We start from the raw sequence: 21,044 nt of genomic DNA on the forward strand, positions 1-21,044 counted from the left end.
GGCAACTCCTGTCCCTGCACGCCAGTCTCCACCCTGCTGGGACGGCACAGCCTGGGGGGAACTCCTCCGGTGCCCTTGCCAGCCAGGGGCAGAGCCCAGAGGGAACCGGCTGGAGCTCTGTTTTTCCATAGAGGGCCATGCAGCTCCTGCTGCGCGCCAGCCAGCTGACCGGCACCCAGGTGAGAGCAGTCAGGTCAGCCTAGGGGCCTCGCTGGGGCTGCACTCCCCCATGGTGCTAGGACATCGGGGGGCTACCTCTGTGCTGCACGCGGCTGAGCCGGGCCAGGACTCTTTCCCAGGGAAGGGGAGAGCCTGTCTGTCCTTTGGGGCGGGCAGTGGGAGTGGGGCTGCGGGAAGGCGCTGGAGGACTCAGCCCTCGAGTTTGCTATGGGGAGGGGGGCTGTCAGTTACCCCTCCACCCCCACTCAGCTGCCATCACTCAGAGAGCTGTGCCCCTTTCCAGCCGCCCTCCCTGATTCAGTTAGGAGCTAGCACACGCCCGGCTGCTGGGGACCGGTCAGATAACAGGCCCCAGCAAGCGGGGCTCCCACAACAGCAGGGCAGCTGGGAATTCAGTTGCCCTCAGCCAGCGAGGGGGCTGACCCCCTGCCCCAGAACCCCTAACTCTGCCCTCCACAAGCCCCTCCTGTGGCCAAGGGCAAGCAGAGCCTCTGGGCCTCCTACCCTGATGAGCCCTTCCAGGAACCCCCCGAGCCAACGGGTCTTTCTGTAGTAACGCTCGGCCCCCCGCGCTGCCACAGGGGAAGCTGACACCCACCCTGACCGAGGGGAGCCTGCCGGCAGCCTCGGCGAGAGGGGCCCATCCCAAGGAGCGACCCTGGCCTGGGCCAAGCTCCCCGGCTTGTTTAACGAAGCGGGCAGTGATGCAGCACAGCCCAACGACACCCGGGCCGGGCCGGCAGAGGCCCCTGCACCGCTGCTCTGCACCGCCTCGCCCCCGCAGGACCCGCACTCGGCCCGCAGAGGAGCACGCTGCAGGGAGGGGACTGCGATGCAGCCAATTGGCCCAGTTGCTGCAGGGAAGCGGGATAGCAGAGGGGTGGGTCAGAAGTGCAGTGGGGAAATCTGCAGAGGGACCCCCCCACCCACTCCTGTGTCTCTGCACTGCCGCCCCCCGCAGCAGCAGCTGCACTGACAGGGCGGAGAACCGAACGTCCCTGCCCATTTCACCAACATCCCGCCTTCTGGATCCCCGCAGCCTCCACCTGCCTGTGGGCCGGCACACACTGACACCCCACTCCTCCCCGCCTGGGCCCCTCAGGGAGCTCCCTCCAGCCACAGGCAGAGGGGCAGGGCACCCTTTACTCTGTCCCTGCCAGCCCGAGCCCCCCCAAACCCATCCCCAGTGGCCCAGCCAGGCCTGGAGAGCATGCGGCTGACAGCCCGGTCACAGGGCTCAGTGTGTGTGGGGAAGCAGCCGAGGGCTCTCCCAGTGGAGAGATCTGCTTGGCTGAGAGGGAGGCTATGGCTGGGGGGTCTATGCTATCCCCGGGGGTTACGTCTCTGTCTCCCCCCCAGCTCCTCCCCACGCCTCCCCTAGAAGGCAGGGCATTGCCCTCCAGAGCTCCCCAGCGCCCTCCCTGCAGCCCACACTCACCTTCCTTCACGGGGATGGTGGGCTTCTTCTGCCGCAGCCCCAGGAGGATGAAGAAGAGGACCAAGGGGATGAAGATCTCGAAGGCCAGCACCCACTGAGGAGGAGACACAAAGCACAGGAGACCGAGGTTCAGGGTGGGGCCACAAGGCAGGTTTTCTGCACACCCCCCCGACTTCCCATAGGAGCCAGCCAATCAGCACAAACTTTGCTCAGTTCTTTGGGGGCCAAACTCTGCCCCGTTACCCTCATTTACAGAGGTTGCTCCCCAGTGTGCACATTCCCAGGGGAGCCCTGCTGAGCTCCCTGGACCCACAGCAGCCGGGGAGCACAACATGAGACACAAGCCAGGCATCTCAACGCCAGGGCAGGTCTCCCAGCACAACCTGGCCCAGACACCTGCCGGCAGGCAGCTTAGCACGGCAGCTTCGGGGAGCAGGGCCCAGATCCTCACCAGTATTTAGGTGGTTGAAACCAATGGGAGTTAGGTACCTAAATGCCTTTGAGGATCTGGTGCCTTTCACCTGCTGGATGGAAACCAGACATCCACCCCAGCTTGGATCACCAGTGAAATAAATCTGGAGGAATCTCAGAGTAGTGCCTGTGAATGTTAAGCAGCAACCTAACGCCTCCCCTCCCCACCTGCAGCGAGAAACTGCTCCAGAACTGGACCAGGGGGCGGGGCAGAGCCAGGTGTGGGAGCAGGGTGCTGGGTCACAGTGGAGTGAACACAGGGGGAGGACAGTCCCTGGGGGATACAGACAGGACAGGGTGCTGGGAGGCTGCCGGAGAGCTGGTACACGGGGTGAAGGGCAGGGGATGGGGGCTGCCAGGAACTGATGCCTGGGAAGTCAATCGGGTGCCTTTGGGGCTGGAGGAGGGGGGACTGGGGGCTGACTGGGGGCTGCCAGGGTCCAGCAGCACAGACAAGGCCAGGTGCTGAGGAGCGGGTGAAACTGGGGTGCTTGCCGTTGACAAGCGTCCGTCTTGAGAACCTAGTGCTATCAGCTCCCGGGGCTGCTGATCTCAGGGCCGGAGACACCAGAGCCCCGTCCTGGCACTGGCTTCTTCCAGAGGGCCAGGAAGGGAGCGGGCACCCCTGGCCCTGCCAGTTGCCGGGAGTTACACAGCAGCGTCTCAGCATTTCTCCCCGCACCTGCGCCCCAGTGCCCGGCAGGTGGAGCAATCAACCTTGCGTGGCAGGAGCTAATCTCGTCAGCGCACCGGTGTGGAAGTTACACAGCAGCAGAGACTCGGCCGCACCTCAGCACCTGGGAGCAGTTTGCGGCCGGCCAGACCCGGCACAGTGACAAATCCAGAGGCGCTGGGGAAAGAAGCGCCAGCGCCCGGGCCGAGATTCAAGCCCAGCTCAGCGATGCCTGGCTGGCGTTACCAGCTGGTGGCAAGCCCCTCGGCCTGGATGCGATGAACTAGGGGGGTCTGAGTGCAGATCCCAGTGGCCAGTGCTCCTAGCTGGGTGCATGGGGACATGGGTGGGAACCTGCGTGCACCTGAATCCAAGCAACGATGCACACGTGTGTGTGCGCGCGGGGGACAGGCGAGCCACCTCCGTGTGTGACGCACGCACACGCCCGGCTCCGCAGGGGGACAATGCAAACCAACGCCAGCCTGTGGCCCCCGTTTCTCTGATTGGCCAGGCAGGCGGCAGCTCGTGACTGGCTTCCTGCGGATGAGTCAGCCCAGCCAGGAGTTGCTGGGGGAGACAGAACAGCACCTGCAGCTTGGGGAACATTTCCATCTGCACCCTGTGCACGTGGGCTGCCTAGAGGTGACCTGGCTCTGCCCATCCCCCCCGTTGGCTCCTGGGGGCGCTGAGTTTGTCTCCTCCCCCTCCCCAAGCCAGCTGCAGGAAGTGAAGTAGGGCCGGGTCTTTTGAGCCGATTCTGTCCAGCAGATTTGCAAGGCAGTGCTGGAAAGATGGAGCATTCCTTGGGCTGCAGCGAAGCAGCTCTCAGCTCCTTCCCCCAAATGCTTCACGCCCATGCGCACACAGCGTGAAACACAGACTAAGGGGTTAGGGCACAGGCCTGGCCGGCAGGAGCCTGGAGCTCACACAAAGCCTGGCCTTCGCGGCTCCCTGCCTCGGTTTCCTCCTCTGCAATTGGGAGAAGGATGTTACCTACCAGGCAGGGGATGCAAAGGGCTGCGGGGCCCACGGATGGGGGGTGGCAGAGAAAAGCGAGGGAGCCTAGTGCAAAGGGGGAAGGTGAGGTGCAGAGAGGCAGAGCGAGTGGTGGAAGGTCCCGGGGGGAGCCAGGCAGTCCAGCGACACTGCAGCTGGGAGGGCGTTTCCTAGGGCAGACAGACAGACAGACAGACAGGCGCTAGGCTCGAGCGAGTGCACTAAAAATAGCGCTGTGGCCCTGGCGGCTCAGGCTACCCAGCCGAGCACATGCCCAGGGAGTCGGGCGTGATGGTGCTCGGGAGTGGGGGGGGGGGCGGGGGCCTAGCCTGAGCCGCCATCTGTGCCTCTGCGGCCACACTGCCCTCGTTCGCACACTAGCTCAAGCAGCGCTAGCGTGGGTCTGTCCCCCTGTGCCCGGGAGCATCTTCCCAGCTGCAGCGTCGACGCGCCCAGCGCCAGCGCTGGGAATGAAACCCAGAAACCTCGACCCCGCGTTTCCTGCTCTCACTGCTAGAGAGAACGGCGAGCGAGTCACTTCACATACAGTTCCCTGCTGCGGTGGGTGCCCACAATAGTGAGCCGCTGAGATTTCCCCTGGCTGAAGGGATTTAGGCTCCCACTTCCCATTAAGGGATTGGGGCATCCAAACCCTAGAGGCAGCTGGCAAAATCTCAGCTGGGTCTTCAAACCTAGCTAGTGTGCGTCACTTGTGATTTGAACCGGGGGGGTTCAGCCTCATCCCACCGCATGGTCCGTCCACATCTCCAACTCCGCCCCACCCCCCGGTTCAAATCACAAGTGACGCACACTAGCTAGGTTCTGGCTGTCAGCACCGGTATCACAGCAGCTCTTCTGCTGTGCCAGGCCAGCACGGACCGGAGGAGCTGAGAGGCACGCCCAGCTCTCAGCGGCACAGACGAGCTCAGCTCAGCGGCCCAGACAGGCTGGAGGAAGCTGCATTTCCCGGGGGAGCAGAAGAGTGCTATAAATCCGTACCCTGCTCTTCAGCCCCTCAACCGCCTCACTAGTCACTGGCCAATTGCTTCCCAGCTTTAGGGTAAAAGGGGGCCTGGAGGCTGGCAGGACTTTACAGAGCCACTGAGGGGCAGGGGGTTCCAGGCGTGAGCACAGAGGTGGCTGTGGGGGGGAGCAGACCATGGGGCGGGTGAGGCTGGCACGGCTGTCGAGAGGAGACAGGAACGGAGGAGCAGGGAGGGCAGAGGTGGACACGGAGAAGGAGATGACTGCGCTTGACGTGGGGGCACAGAGGGAGCAGCACCCAGGCCGGCTGGGGCACACTGGCTCTGAAACACAGAGGGGTCCGACCCACCAGGCTATTACCCCCCGTCTCCCTCCTGCTGGGTGCCCAGCGCAAGCCACTTTCCAGGCTTGAAAACCCCAGGGGCTCGGCCGCCCGCACGCCACATCCACGGGGCAACGTCCTGGGGTCCTTTCACCCAGGCGAGCAGCTGGCTCCAGCGTTCCGACACCCCCCACCGCATCGCCAGCAGCCGTGGCTTTTCCTGGGAAATCTCCCAGCTCCGCCCCAGCCAGCCTGGCCCGGCCCAGCGCGCCAGGTACGCCAGGATCACAGGGAGTGCTGACAGAGGCCGAATCGGCAGCAGGCAGCTGCCGCCCCCAGGGAGGACCTGAGCAGCACAGCCGCTAACTGGGTTAAATACACGGGCTGGGTTAGCTGCCAAGGGCAGCTGCGGTTATGTAACCCTGGCCCTCTCCGTTTCACTCATCATCAGCGCCGGCACTGGAGATGTTCTGAAAGGTCCCACGCTGCCAGCTGAGAGACTGAGAACCTCCTCCCCGCCCGGCCGCTCTCCCTCGAGAAACCCAGCAGAAAGGTCACTCACAGGGCTCAGGGGCCTGCCTAGCCCAGTGCCAGCCCAGGCCTCTCCTGCCCCGCCCCGCAACCCGAGCATCTGGACTTGGGGGTGAAGTCCACAACTGATGTCCAGAGCTGGCAGGAGATGGAAGCAGAAGAATGTCCTGGCACTTGGCACTGAGGACAAATAGGGAGCGCTGGTAGGGTACTGCTAGGGGGGCGTTCCCACAGAGCGTGTGGGTTTTTCATAGCTACGGTGAGCTAAATGTAGACCAGACCAGACCAGGCAAAGCTGGGTTTAGAAAGGACGCCCGGGGGGGAAGGCTGTGCAGAGGGAGAAGTTTGGGGCAGGAGTGGAGGGGCTGGGTTAGCTGCTGGGCCAGCCAAGGTCAGAGAAAGCTGATCTAGGGAGAGGGTGTCTCAATGGTCAAAGGGCAGGCCAGGAGCTGCAGCAGACAATCCCCCAGATCTCTGGCTCCAGCCCCAAACATTTCCGTGTAGTGAGGAAACAGAGGCAGGGTGCCTTACTTCCGTACAGATCCCGGCATTTCTTCCACCAGGCAGAGCAATGGTGTTAGGACCCGGGGCAGCGTCTGCGTGTGTTACACCCCTTGAGGAGTTCCCCAGCCCCCAGGACACACGCCCGCTGCAGTGCTGTTTTAAGCTACAGGAGAGGGTGTGGGGGCAGCACTGATCCCAGGGGCTGAGCAGGTGGACCGGGAGGTCTCAGCTGTCGGGAGGGGCTGCTGAATACAGGATCTGCACCCCAAGCTGGGTGCAGGGACTGGACTGCATCCTCCTGCACAGGGAGCCCAAGCCAGGGCAGGGACTGGACTCAGTTCACACTCAGGAAGCTTAAAGTCCCCGAGGATTCAGCATTTTGATCCCCTCACCCCAGCCTGGCGAGTGGGGGGCTCATTCAACTTGCGACAGAGGCCCCAGGCAGGACGAGCAGGGGGCTACAGCAGAGCTGCGTGTGTGTGTGTGGGGGGGGTGTCCCTGGGCAGGCAGAGCGGGGCTTGCATGGGGAGAGCGGCTCCCACCTCCATGATTCTCCCCGCTCCCACAGACAGGTGATTTTGCCCTTCCTTGAAGACACGGCGGAGGGTGGGACATGGGTCAGTGATGGCAGGGAAGGGAATGCCAAGCATCCTGCAGCGCCCGGAGCCCGGAGCATCCGCCAAGCGCTCAGCCTGGGGCTAGTGCACAGCGTTTCCAAGGCCCCTGGAGCGGAGCCGGCACTGCCCTGAGCTGCACCCGGCTCCGCTTTCCCAGCCTCTCCCCTCTGCAGCGCTGCATCCTGCCAGGCCGCTGTCTGGAAACCCCACATCCTTGAGGGCTGCTGCCAGCCAGGCTCCATTCATCCAGGCAAGGGTGTAGCTACCCCGCCCCTGTGCCTTTCCCATCCTCCGCGGATTGGGGTCACACAATAAACCTCCCCGGATCTAAGCCTTCCCCACCCCTGGAGTGTCAGCGGCTCCTGCCTGCCCCTTCCGACCTGCCCCACACAACGGGCCGAGGTAACTCCCCTCCTTGCAGCCCCAGATTTATTTATTTTTTTTTTTTTGGTCCAAATTTACAATTCAGATCCTCTCCTTCCTTGGAACAAGTTCCACTCCAAGGGCCTGGTCACATTAACTCTGCCTCACGCTGGCCTCCTGAAGCTTTCACGCCAGGGCATGGGGACAAGCCTAACATGACTTCGCACTAGTGCTCCCCTGGGAGGAAGGAGACGTGGCAATGCCAGCCTGCCCTGGCACCCTTTATTCAACCACATGGTGCCAGCACATGCCTTGACTCCGCTGTTCTTCCCAGCCAGACTCATCACTGTTCGGCCCAGACCCCTCTGCGCCTCCCCCATCCACGCCCACTACCGCCTTACAGGTCACGCCACATTCTTCATGTTCTCTCCTCGTGCCCTACAAATTCTTCCCTCGCCTGGCTCATCGACACACTGAAGCTGCCCTGGTTTAATTTAAGCCAGTTTCAAACCCACTGCAGTTAAACCTGCACAAACCCTTGTGAGACACCCTTGTACCCGTTGTAACTGGTTACAGTGGTTTACAAGTTAAACCTGCAAAAGTCAGGATTAAAGCGATTAACTTCCCCAGACCACAGTAACGAAGACTTCAGGCTGCCTGCTGGCTTTCCAGAAAGTCAGATTGGGCTACACTCACCCAACCGAAAAACCAGGCACTCCAGTGCACACAGTCAAGCTGTCCCGCAGCAGCTCACGAGAGCGAGTACCAGTGTCAGGGCAGTCAGCTAAGAAGCAGGGCACAAACCCCAAACTGGCTTGACTTTTAGATTTATATTTCACCAACCAAGGATCAAGTGTAAACTCCTCAGGCACTATAACAGCCTTAACATGGAGTCACAGACAGTCCTCTTGGACACCCCGGTCTGTCTTGTCACCTAGGTAAGCGTGCCTGATAGATGGCCCCTTACACCAAAGATCACAGCAATATTCAGGTCACGCCCAGTCCCAAGGGCCGGTCACTTACCCCAGGTCAATTGCACCTTAGATCTTACAAAAAGAACACTTGTAACTAATCCTATAATAAAGTATCTAAAGATTTATTAACTAGGACAAGAAAACAAGAGTTATTTACAAGGTCTAAGATACACACAAGTGAGTTCCCATCTTGCGTTTCAAAATGTAATCGAAGTTTCTATAATAAGCACCTCTAGATGTCTTTTAGGGCAGTGGTTCGTGTAGCCCTGGGGGTACGCAGAGGTCTTCCAGGGGGTACAACAACTCATCTAGATATTTGCAACAGGCTACATAAAAAGCATTAGCAAAGTCAGTACAAACTAAAATTTCACACAGACAATGATTTGTTTATACTGCTCCGTCTACTATACATGAAGTGCAAGTGCAATATTTATCTTCCAGTTGATTTATTTTAGAATCATCTGGTACAAACGGGAAAGGAAGCAATTTCTCCGTAACACTGCACTGTGACACTTTGTATTGTTCTGGCTGATTTTCTAAGCAAGTAGCATTGAAGTGAGGTGAACTTTGGGGGCGGGCAAGGCAAAGCAGACTCCTGAACGGGGCACAGTAGGCTGGGAAAGTTGAGAGCCGCTGTTTTAGGGTGAACCAAGGCTAAGCACTGGGGATCTTTTGCCTTTGCCTAGTAATTCTTGCCCCCAGAGCCCAGGCAACACAAAGATACAGTTCCTCCTTGTCAGGGGCTTTTATATGCCCCCCCCTTTGAGCTGTGAACTCAGCTGATGGGAGGAATTCACTTGCAAGACATCTTCATGGGAGGGGAGGAGGGCGTAAAAGTCTTTTGTCCTCTTCCATGTTCCACTCTAGTCCATCGGGCGTTATGTCCGTCAGGACAGAACACCTTTTGCTGGAGCTCAGCCCGTCAGGCTAATTAGTCTCTCTCCCGTCTGGTGAGTTACACAGTTACAGAGGCTCACAACACAACTGCTCCCATATCACCTTACACCACAGGACGAGTGAGATTAATGAGGGCAGCAGCTCACAAGCATTCAACAAACACGAAACCCCTTTTTATCATTCGAATACCTATTTTAACCCCACCCACGCCCAGATGAGCCTGACTGATTCCCGCTAGGGGTGTGTGAGTCTTCAACAGAGGCCTGGGACCTTGGCCCGAGTTGGCACCTGGTCTGCCAGCATCACGCACGCGCCACCCCCACAGCGCAGCCTCTTAAACAGCGAGCGACTCTCAGCCAAAGCACAGCCGTGCTGCCACGCCACTGAAACACAAGGGCAGCCACACGGGGGATTGCATCAGCTCAGCTAAATAGGTTTGACTTCCTGCACGCTGGAGAAACCTGGTGTGTAGACCAGGCCTAAGACACACGCAGCCTCCCTGTCAGTTCAGCTCTGCCTCATTTCTAGGATTTCCCCAGAGACCCTCTAAAAAAGGAGGCTCAGGGCAGGGGTCTCGGGTATGAACTATACCAGGGCAGGCCAGGAGGCAAGGACAGCTTAGCACAGAGGTGCCGGGAGGGGCAGGGGGGGGCATTTCTTTAAACAAAAGGGACTGAAACCGCCCCATCCAAACCAGCTGCTCCCAAGCTCTCCACCACAAAGGCAGCATCAACTACTTATTCGGAGCCCAAGCGCGGTCCCTAATTAGCCCCCCAGGCAGGGCTGGCTGGAATGTGCCCCAGCTTTTTCACGGTGATCTGAAAAGAGGAAAATAGGGGACCCTGCCCTCCTTTGATTCTCTCTGATGCAAGAAGAACAATGGAGTCGGGCTGTCCTGCTGCCAGGAACTAAAAGGACCGTCACCTCCTCCCTGCTAGAGCACTCCTTGGAGGACTCCGTGATGGAGACTGAGCCCGTAATTGAAGGGAGGGGGGCCAGGGTTTGAATCTTTATCAAGCAGAGAGTTTTTCTCCCAAAATGTCTGAGCTCAATAGATGTTAAACAAGGAATGAAGAGCTTTGAGAAGTCTGAATAAGTCACACTGGCCCCCTCGCATCGCTAGCTCTCACTGCCTGCACATCTGTGCCCTACAGTAACCTACCGACTCCCCGCACATCCCAAGGGCCATCACAGCAAACAGTCCCAGGGCCGATGCACACTGGGGCGGTGCTGGCGCCGTCTCTGCTGTCTCTTGCACCATGGGCTTTGTCCTTTTAGAAAGGAGTGAACCGTGCCCTCTGATTTCACTCCTCATTCATCCTCCCCACCTCCGTGTTCTGTTCCTCGACGCCCCAGCCCCCTCCGGCCCCTGGCACTCTCTCTCCTACAGGGGGCTGGCAGCTTGGATTCCCCCTTCCTTCCCACACTTGGTACAGCGGCAGCTGAACTGGCTCCCGGGGCCTTTGCAGTGAAGATGCGGGCGGCAGCGCAGAGGCGCCTGCACCCTGGGGCCCGCCAGCTCCCCACACACCATGCTTCAGGAACCGCCCACTCACAAGAAAAGGAAGGGTGTGAAATTAAACCAGCAGGCGGCCATGCAGCAGGGGGACACTGATAACTAGGGTGACGGCCCCTGCCGGGGCATGGAACAGACAGCGGCAAAGAGCAAGCAAAGCACAAGGACCCGAGAAGCTGCCCCGTGGGGCAAGGCACTGGACTAGAACTCAGGAGACCTGGGTTAGAGTCCCGGCTCTGGGGAAATCTCTTCCCCTCTCTGCACCTCTGCAGCCACCTGCCTTCGTCTGGGCCCGTTAGACTGTAAGCGCCTGGGGGCAGGGACTATGCCACCACAATGGGGCCCTGCTCTCAGCTGGGGCCTTCATGTGCTGCTGCAATCCCAGCCATGAGGAGGGGTGCTCAGGGGACCCGGTGCTGGATGAGGCCCCCGAGCTGAGCTCTTCCGTGGGAGGAGCCTGGAGCTGTTCCCAGCAGAGAAGTGACTCACCGAAGCGAGGATAGTGCAAGGAAGAGGGCGAGGCGGGGGAGCGGTTTCAAAGCCGGTAATCCCCCAGCTGTTTGGCGCTGCAGCTAGTCCAACAGGCCAAGAACAGCACCAGCCCCCGCCCCCACAACAAGGGGCTTAAGAGCGCTGCCTGTCCCCGGGCGGGAGTCCCAGCAGCATCTGGGAAATGGCCCTAATCCACAGGGATCCCTGATCCCAGAAGCACGCGCCGGTCAAGTGCAGCAGAGTCGGCTGCGGATTCTGGGTATGGGCAGAAACGCCCAGTGAACCACGTCCCTCCCCCCCACCCGCTCACACCCCCCCCCCTTCCTGAGAACTTTAACCACCCAGCCAGCAAACACGTTCGGCACCAAACCCGCCCCAGCCCTTGTCCCAGAAAGAGTTAATGCTGCCAAGCAGGGCCCAGGAACCCCAGGCACCACGGGCAGGAGCGGCTGGAGAGGGACTGAGGGCCCGGGCCGTGGGGAGCAGGAAACCCCTAGCCGGCCGAGCCCCGAGGACAAGGCAGTGGCGCGGACAGAGGCTCAGAGGGAGCAGCTCATGGGGTCGGGACTGAACCGGCTGCCCCTCGGGCACAGGGCTGGGCCAGGCCAGGCAGCGGTTGAGGGTCCAGGCCACGGGAGACAAGACGGGCCAGGACAATTAGTCTGGAGGGAACAAAATAAATGGAGCCCGGGCAGCGGCTAGAGCCTGGCAGCCAGACCTGGACCCAAGAGGGCCTGACTGCAAACGGGCAGGAAAACAAGCTGAGGGGCTGGGGTTGGCCGGGATCGGCTGTGAGCGAGCGGGGTCAGGCCTGTGCAGAGCGCGAGGTCAGGGCCCCCCTGGGCCAGGCGCCAGCCAAAGGGCTAACAAGGGGCAGGGCCGGGAATAAAGCAGAGGTGCCCGCAGGGCGGGGTGGGGGCTGAAGGAGGGATTTAAGCCGATCAGGAGACGGGGATTCGAATTCTGATTTTGCCCTGAAGACTTTAACCTCCGTCGCCAGCGCTCCAGGCCCAGGCCCCTCTGCGGGCAGAGCCACCCCACCCAGGGCCCCCCGCTCCCTGTGACTGCCATGGCCCCGGGAGGCAGCTGCAGCACAGCACGCTCTGCCTCTGATCGAGGGCAGCCCCGTCCGCCTGACCCGGTACCCCAAGTCTCGCCAAGAGCCACCCGCGCCCCAGCCCTGCCCACCGCCGAGACTCCAGCCACGAGCCGTGGAGGCAGCGGAGCAGAACGGCATCTCCAGCAACTGGGTCTGGCAGACGGCTGCCCCCGGGGGGGTCCCGGCAGAGGACGCCACTGCTGTGAAGAGCAGATCGGAGCAGGCAGCTCGCGGGCTGGCAGACTTCCAGAGGCAAACTGGCAAGGCCAGCTCCCCCCCAGCTCTGTGCTCAGCCCTCCCGGGCACGTCGGCCGCTCTCCCTGCTATACCGCAGCATTTCTGCCCCACACGGGGCCACCCCACCGGAGCGGGCTGCGGGAGCCAGGAGCCATGACAGGTTCCCCTCCACCATCGCCGCAGATGTTTAATTAGCGTTGCACGCCGCGCCCTCCAGCGAGCTGCACACGCCCGACGCGGGGGCAGCTCCTCCCCAGGCCCTTCTCAAATACCAACCGCGAGGGCATCTGCTGCCACTGCTCCCAGCCAGCCCAACGGCTGGCAAGCCCTCGCCTCCCCGCGGGCCTCAGTTTCCCATTTGTGAAGAGGGGGGTAATTTATAAACACTTTGTCCAGCTAACGCCATGCGAATGAGATAATCCTCAGCCCCCTGAAGAGGGGATCACCCCAGTTCTCCGGGTCAGGAAACTGAGGCACAGCTCTTGCACTTCAGTAGGTTCTCCCTAGCCACCCTTCCGCCTGCAGAAAGCCACGCGGGCAGGTCCACAAGCTCCCAGCAGAGGAGCACACGGCTGGGGGACCTGGCAGCCCTGGAGACTGAAGCCCCAGAGCAGGAGCTGCAGGGGCGGGGGGGGGGGCAGCAGGATGAGCTTCCCCCTCCCTGCCTCTGCCACCCATCCTTGAAAGGAGCCTGGGGGATGAGGGAGGAGTTTGGGGACAGAGTCCCGTGGGCTGGGCGGGGGGCAGGGAGAATCCTCCAGGGCATCCAGGACCAGCCCTGTGCTGCTCCCCCTGCCCCCCAAGGGTGGGGTGAGCCCTTGATGCACGGTGTCTGGGGACGGCAGGCTGAACTGCAGCCCGTGGTGGGCTGCCTAGACTTCGCCCCGGGCCATTTCAGCTCCTGGAGCAGCCCAGAACCCAGAGGGCAGGAAGGCGTCTGCCAGGGGCCCCAGCACGGAACCGGACCCTCCCTCTCTGCAGCCCACCAGTGTTAGCGGAGGCAGGCCCCTGCGTGCCAGGAACTGAGCAGAGACCCCCTGGCTCACCTCACAGCCCTCAGACTGCCCCGGGGCTCCCTTGGCCTCTATTAGCAGTGCCCCGAGCCGTCTGGTCTGCTCCCCACCGCCACCCCCTCCGCAACTGCAGGGCTGCCTCGGGCAAGGTCCGCCAGGCCGGGATTACCGGGCTTTAGGGGGCACGAGGCACAGCGCTGTGCTCCCCTGGAGACCCCCCAGACAGAGACGCATGTGGACGGCAGCCCCAATCGCTCCCAAGAGCGTGGGCACACCCAGAACTGCCGCGCGGCTCGGGGCCTGGGAAGGATGCGCCAGGCCAGGCCAGCGGCGCTCAGGGCCCAAGCAGTGATGGAAGAGGGCGTAGGAACCCCTGTAAAGCAGTCCCTCCCTGAGGCAACAAGGAGCCGAGCTGATGCCATCTGGGGCACAGAGCTAGAGAGGCCAGGCCCGTGGCTGGCAGCAAGCCCCCAGCTGCAGGAGAAGATGCCAGCACAGGCACAATGCTGCTGCCAGTCTGCAGCGGGAGGGCCCAGGATCAGCATGCAGCCGCACAAGTGAGCGTGACCCGAGCGTGCGCACTGAGGCAGGGGGCCAGGAACGCCCCAGACAGCGGCTAGCGCAGCGTCGGGCACGGACACATTCGCTGCTGGCCACCTGCCTGAGACCCACTGGGTCCGCAAGCACAGCTCCAAAGGCACAGGCAGGCTTCCCAACAGCACCACGGGGGCTTCCCGACTGGGACCAGAGACCCAGGGCTGCAAGCCCACATGCCACGTTTCCGCCCCCGCCCCCCCCCACAAGCGTCGAGTGCAGAAGGCATCGTCAGAGCAGCCTTAACCCAGTACACTGTGCCTTGCACGCCCAGGATGCTCTGCACGGCACTGGACTGGCTGGGCCCACAGGAGTTGGTCTCACTCTAGCAACATCTGGACCAGCCCGCTCCTGACTGACGCCGAACCGAGCTCCCCTGCCACTCAGAGGCGAGAGGCCTGTCTCGGTGGAGCCAACAGTCCCTGGTTTCACGTGCGTGTGTCTGGCCATGACTCATTAAGGGATTTATAGTCATTTGTGGGGAGGGAAGCAGCCATGCAGCTCTGATGGCGTCTTTGCTTTAAACAGCCACCCCACCTTCTGAGCAGCACCCTAGTACTGGTGCATCTGACACCCACTGAGCAGCGTCTGTCCCCGTGCCCTTCCTTGGATGCTCTTTGCACTGCTTGCTGCTACCTGCAGCTCTCTCCCCAGCGGCAGCTGGCAGAAGATGGAATCCCAGCCCAGTTTAATGCAGAAGAAAATCAGTTATGAGACACATGCAAACAAATCAGCTTCCACACAGCTCAAGTCCCAGCTTTGACTGTGTTGTTGACCAGAGACTACCCTGTTTGGAACTCCATACACCATGCAGTGGCTGAATATATGGTGCAGGTCATTGCAGTCCCCAGTGCACGGGCCACATACAGACAGACACACCAGTCGTCAGCTGCACAGTACTCATGAGACACCATGGCTGGACCTGGGACCTCTAGCTCCTGCCACATGGGCCTCTGCCACTTGAGCTAAGGGAGATCTTTAGGTGCACGCAGTAACAGACGCCTTATCCTTGCTTCAGGCTACTTGCTAGAGGGCAACACAGCACGCGTACACGTCACAGCCTGCTAACGTTTGGACCGGACAATCAGCCCCAGAGCTATCGGCTCTCAGGGGCCTACACAGGTTAGTTTGTCCCCCACTCCACCTTCACTTCAGAGACCAGAGCGGGAAACAAAATCATCATCACGGTGCAAGGCCCCGGATACCTGGGTTCAAAACTGACAAAGAGAATCCCACCCACCACCTGCTCCGGGAACTGAGGCCTCTCAGTACAGAGTCCAAACGGGCACAATAGCTGGTCCAGAACACCTGGCACCATCTGGAATGAGGCCAGCAACGCTCCCCTCCCCCGCCCAGCCAGGAAAAACCGCAAACCACCCCAGTAATCAATAGCTAAAACAAATAAATCTTTGTCAAACGCCTAATGCACTCAGGCTGAGAGCCTGAGCTTTGAACCGGGATGGGTTTTAAACAGCACCGGGGAGGGCTGGAGGCACCACAAGTGACGCACAATCGCCCACAGCCTGTTCTTGGGTCTCTGATTAAAGGTCAGGATGGAAGCATCCTGGTTAAGCTCCATCATGGACAACTAAGAAAATAACTATGCTTTTCCATTCTCTCTCTGAGGCTGTCCCAGCATTTTACCAGCTTCAGTGAGTTCATGCCTCCCCTTTCCCCCCCAACCCGAGAACTAAGTCCCCTCTGCATCTTACAGATGGGGAAACTGAGGCAGAGACCAGCAATGGGACTCTGCCATGGTCACCCAGTGAATCAGTGGCAGAGCCAGGCACAGAATCCAGCTCTCCGCAGTCCCCAGCGACTCTTGCTTTACGAACCCAAGCCCTCCTTCTCCAGGAGGTTCAGCTAGAGAAGTGGGTCCCTTGCCTTGCGGCCTGCACTGCTGAACGTGCACTTCAACTTCAGTTCACACAGCTGCCTGCAGCCCAGCGATGCGTGAAGAACGAGACCTGGTCTGCACTAGAAGAGAACAGCAGGGTTGGTTGGGGGTGTGATTTTTTTAAAAACTAATAGTTCCACGGGTATTAACCCTAGTGTAAACGCAGTTATAGCGATGTAAGGGCTGGTCTACGCTACAGAGTCAGCACAAGGCAGCTTACAGCGACCTGACTATGGAAGTGTCTACATTTATTTCACTCCCACCCATGTAACTGCCCCGCTGTGCCAACAAAATTACTCCACCTCCACGAGCAGCATAGTGCAGGGTGATGTAGTTTGGTTGACGCAGCGTCAGTGTAGACACCGCGTTGCTTACGTCGACTGTTACTGGCTTTCAGGAGCCATCCCACAATGCCTCCCCCAGCCCCTGATCGTACAACCGATACAAGTGCTTCCAGTGAGGACAAGAAGCAATGTGCAGACACACACAAGCGATTAATTACTGCAGGGGCTGCATGCCAATGTGAGTTAGGTTGACTTAATGTTGTCGTGTAGACATGGCTTACCCCAACAGAGCTGATGCTGGTTTCTGAACCAGCATCAGTCACATGTAGACCTCGCTTGCACTTAAAAAGCTTTGGTGGAACAGATATGTTGATTAGGCATGCGTAGAAAACAAAGCGAACAAAACACATATGCCCACCCGACTGATACAGCTGTGCCAACAAAAGCCCCAGTGTAGACAGACCGTTATGATAGTGGCAAAAAGAGGCTAGGTCTGGTATTGCTTATTTTGTTCAGGGAAGCAGTATAAAAGTACACTGTTGCTGGTACAAGATGCATCTCCACCGGGCAAGTTTGCCAGTACAGCTATGGCAGCAAAGCCTTCGGAGCGTAGGCCAGACCGCGCCATGGGCAGACAGATTCTGTCTGTACTGCTGGAGGCAAGGCAGAGAAAGCGATCCTTCCCCTCCTGTACTTGCAAGCCCCTGGAATTTGCTCAGGACATTCCCTTTCCAGCCCGCCTCGCTCAACCCAGCAAGAACCATTCCTGGAAACTTTCATCTACGTCTCTTCAGGCATTTTCGAGTTATGGGACCAGGAAGGGACGTTAAAAAAAATAATCCACCGAGCAACAGCTATTCCTCACTCGGTTCTAATCAGCTTTCCAGGGCTAAAACCCCATGAACATAGCCAGTCCCAAAGCAGTAACAGAGCATAAATACAGGTTTTTAAATGATGATTATATTTTAAAACCAAGAGGGTGGCTTATTCCCTCTCACCATCAGAGCCATTGTGGGGGATGGGAAGCTATTAGTTTTATTGGTGACAACACCCTGGACTCAATGTACCCGTAAGATATTAATTAAACCTCACAACATCCCAGGGAGCTAAGAATTGTTCCATGCAAGAAAGATTCTGGGTTCGTGATTGGCTTAAAAAGAGTTGGACTAGTCAGTGTATTTCTATGAACCTGCTCAGCAGATAACAATCCCCATGTGGGAACAGCTGGAATGAACACCCAGCTCTTATTTTAATGGTGGCCTGCCAAAAGGAGGTGGGGTGGGGGGGGAATTTAGCAGGTGCTTCTCCCTCCCTCCGCATTCTTCTTCTTTCTGATGCAAGTAGGCCGTAGGAAAGATTTTCCTCCATACCCCCCAAAAAAGTCCACTTTTTCTTTTTAAATATGGAACATTCAGGTTTTTCCCTGTTTTCTCTGGAAAAAACTCTATGGACAATGGGAATGCTAGCAGATTTCAGACCTCAGACACCATGGAAGTGAAACACGGTTGACTGAGACAGGAAGTGTTTTAGCCACAATGTTTAACAGTTCGGGGGGGAGGGGGTGTTCACACCCATTTAACTCTAATGCATGAACAACAGTTGGGAGAAAAGATTGCTTTGCCAAAGATTCTGCAAGGCTCAAGTATCCGCTGCTCCAAGGAAAGCAGGACTCTACATTCCTGCTATTGCTAAGAAATAGAAACTCAGATAAAAATCCTTTTTCCAGACCTCCTTCATGCACCATAAAGAAGTTAAAAAATATATAAAGGCACAGCTCTGTTATTTTTCTTTGCACTGCACCTCCCTTATTTGCTGCCTGATGTCCCAAGACCTGGCTGTATTACACCAACACAGGACGCACTTTGTTCTATATTTCAGCAATAACGCTGCAGAGCACCGCACCCTGTGACACGCAGATGGGATTTTGTGCTAGACGTCATTGGTGCTGGATTGCTCACGTCATTCCCCTTCATATCCTGGCCACATCACTAGCCCCTTGTCGCAGGGCGAGCTGTACCTCCACCCCTCTCAGAGTACAATCTCTCAGGTGTCAGGCCTCACGTCTCTCTATCCCCAGGGTGGAATCATGCAGTTCTCCCATTTTCAGCTCAGGCCCCTTTAAACTCTAGGACAGTTCTTTTGGGTTCTGACCCCCTCTGGTCCAACCTAGAAGCTCAACAAGAAACTGAAATCAAGTTCTCCAAGCCTAAAGTTCTGCCACTGTCCCTTAACAACCCATGAGTGTTCGCTGAGGGAGGGCAGTGACCTCAAGCCAGGCTTCCATTTCCTCCTGTTTTTCCAGACAGACTCCTGAGGAGTTAAACCCAGACAGCCCTGCAGAAAACACCCAACAGTTGCTGGATTCGGTACCTTGGCCAGGCGATTACCCAGCAGCTCCAAAGCCATCAGAACACACATGCTAATACATGAACCTTGATTGGCTGCAGCTGAATGTAGTGGCCACTGCTCCTACCCTGGAAGCAAGGGGGGGGGGTTGTTACCAGCTCCCACCCACCGAGAATGCATTTCCTTTCCAGACTGTGCCTCCGTTTCCCCTCTCACATTTTTTTAGACTAAGCTCTTTGGGACCATCTCTCCTCACAGGCATGCACAGTGCTAGCACAATGAGTGGTCCCGATCTCGGCTGAGGGCTCTAGGGGGTTATTGTAACAGAAACCATTAATAGTAATAAAACCCATGATTATAACCCGAGTCCCAGGCTCTAGCCACTGAGTGTGCTGCCTTTGCTTTCCTAAAGGACCTAGTCAGAGACTAAACCCCTTAACAGCAAGACTCCTTTCAATGCAATACTCGGCTCTCAAGTGAAGATGAGTTACATCAGATCTAAGCCTGCTCATCTCACAGGCACCCGCCCCCTCTGTATTTACATTCCAGGCACACTTTCCCTGTGTGTTTCAATGCACCAGAGCAGAGCGATCTGGGTAAGCATCGCTACCACTGGCTTTTTTCCTCTCTCCTGAGAACAGCAATTGGATGGAGACGCCTGCTTTGGGCTCTTGGCTTCCCTTGACACAGCGCAGCCTGGATCAGAGCCACCCAACACACAGGGATGGGTCAGCAACCAACAGCTCTTAGAAGCGACTGATTGTGTGTAATTAACCGGTGGTGTCCAACAGTCCCAGGCCGGGCCCAGCAAGACCACGTCAGAGAACGGTGCCATTCTGCAGCGGCGGGGGTTCTGAGCGGTGGGGCGAAAGCTAACCCGCTGCTGTTGGTCACGCGGGGAGTTTTCCCGTAACGGGAGCAAGGCCAGAACAGATTGAGCAGCAATCAGCGATCGAGGGTCTGGCTGCTCCAGGGTCACCAGGCGAGCTGCTCCCGATTTACAATGGTGGGTCAAATCAGAATCTGCCCCCTGGCCTTTGCCACCTAACCCCGTTGCTTTTCCTTTTGGGTCCGGCCCTCCCACTGCTGATCCAGGCCTGCATGACTCCTCACTAGGACAGGGGGAGTGTGTGGTTACTGGGCCATGCATCCTGCATTAGACGGGGACCCAGGGCAGACATTTCTCCGTCCCATTATCAGTGCCCTGAACCAGTTCCCCAGCAGTAGATGGGCCTGAGTCTCCTCACACGGACATCAGCATAACTGCGCTGACGCCAGTGGAGTCACCCCCGATTTACACCTGAAGAGGGAGAGCAAGATCAAGGCCAGCCGCCAGGTTAACTCGAGGAAATGCTAGACGTGACACCCCGTGGGGGAAAGAAGCGCCCCCCGACTCAGTAGGCCGCGCCCTACGCAGGCACTGGCTGGCTGGAGGGCGAAAGATACCGAGGTGGGCATGTAGCCCTGCAGAGCCAGCCCGGTTACAGGAAAGGGTTTGGAGCCTGTGCCTATTTGTGCATCAGAAGCAGCCTGGCCTATTGAATTCCAGCTGTGCAGACAGGGGGGCCGTGCAGGTGTCACCGTGGGGCTGAGCTGCCCTGCAGAGCCGTTATTCCTGGTGAGGAAGCAAAAGGAAGAGACGCCCCCCGCTTCAGTGGGAGAACCCAGGAGGCCGGACTCTGGGCAAGCAGCCTGTGCAAATGCAGCAGGTTTGCAGTGGAGCCCTTGAGACACCAGGAGCCCTGGGGTGCTGTGAGAGGAGTAACGCGGCAGGACACGGGGGGGCCTGTGCATGGTGTGGCCAAGAGATGGGAGTTGCTCAGGAGGAAAGAGGCCATGCCTTGGCCACGGAGCAGAGCCTGGGCTGTAACATGCAGGGAGCTGGACCCAAACTTCTCCAGACCTTGGGGTACTGGATCCCAGGTTCTGGCTCAGACCCAGCTCCCATCAGGGACATGTTAAATTCACGCTCCGTGCCCACCCAGGGACCGAAGCGGTCACTCCTCTCCTCTCCTCCGGGGCACTCTCCCCTCCCTCCTCCCCCCCCCACACTTAAGAGCCCGATCCTGACAGCAACTCAGCCCCTCCAATGGGAGCTCAGGGGCTCAATGTTGTGCAGGAGAACCAGGCTCTCTGCCGCTGCTCCTCCCCTCTCCCGCAGCTGAGTAGAGCCCCTCTTCGGGTGCTTTCAGTGGAAATCCCATCTGTGCTACCACAGAACTGGGATTCCTCCACATGTTGGAGAAACCCTTTCCCCTTCCCTTCAGAACCTTGCAATTCACTCTCTCCAGGAGGAACAAAAATCAGGACTTCGGGCCCCCTTAACTCTGACCGCAGCACGTCTGAAGTTAGCTTTCCTGTCCCCGTAATCAGATCTGGATCTACGCGTATGAACAGGCTCAGCCCATTTCTGAAGAACTCCCCATCCCTGGCCATTATACCCCCGAGACATCTCCGAGCTAGCCTATACATTTGACATTTAGTGCACGGAAGCTGGGACGTGAACCTACCTCGTTCTAGACTGCCGCACACCACGTGTCTCTGTGGACCCTGCTGCTGCACATTAAACGCTCCGTAATGCGCTTTAATCTGCCCCACTTGGAAACGGGAGTCAAT

The 21,044-nt window shown here is 58.6% G+C and overlaps 1 protein-coding gene across 1 annotated transcript in view; it reads right to left on the bottom strand.

The window, feature by feature from the left end:
* Positions 1-21,044, bottom strand: part of ABCA2 (ATP binding cassette subfamily A member 2) — a 109,144-nt gene that overhangs the window by 66,051 nt on the left and 22,049 nt on the right. Inside the window, exon 2 of the mRNA XM_067561446.1 lies at positions 1,619-1,712. Within this exon, the coding sequence (XP_067417547.1) occupies positions 1,619-1,712 (94 nt within the window). The remainder of the gene's footprint in view (positions 1-1,618; positions 1,713-21,044) is intronic.

This window comes from Emydura macquarii, unplaced genomic scaffold (assembly GCF_026122565.2).
Source record: "Emydura macquarii macquarii isolate MOO-44397 ecotype Brisbane River unplaced genomic scaffold, CSIRO-AGI_Emac_v2 contig_2417, whole genome shotgun sequence".
In the NCBI taxonomy this organism is placed as follows: Eukaryota; Metazoa; Chordata; order Testudines; family Chelidae; genus Emydura; species Emydura macquarii.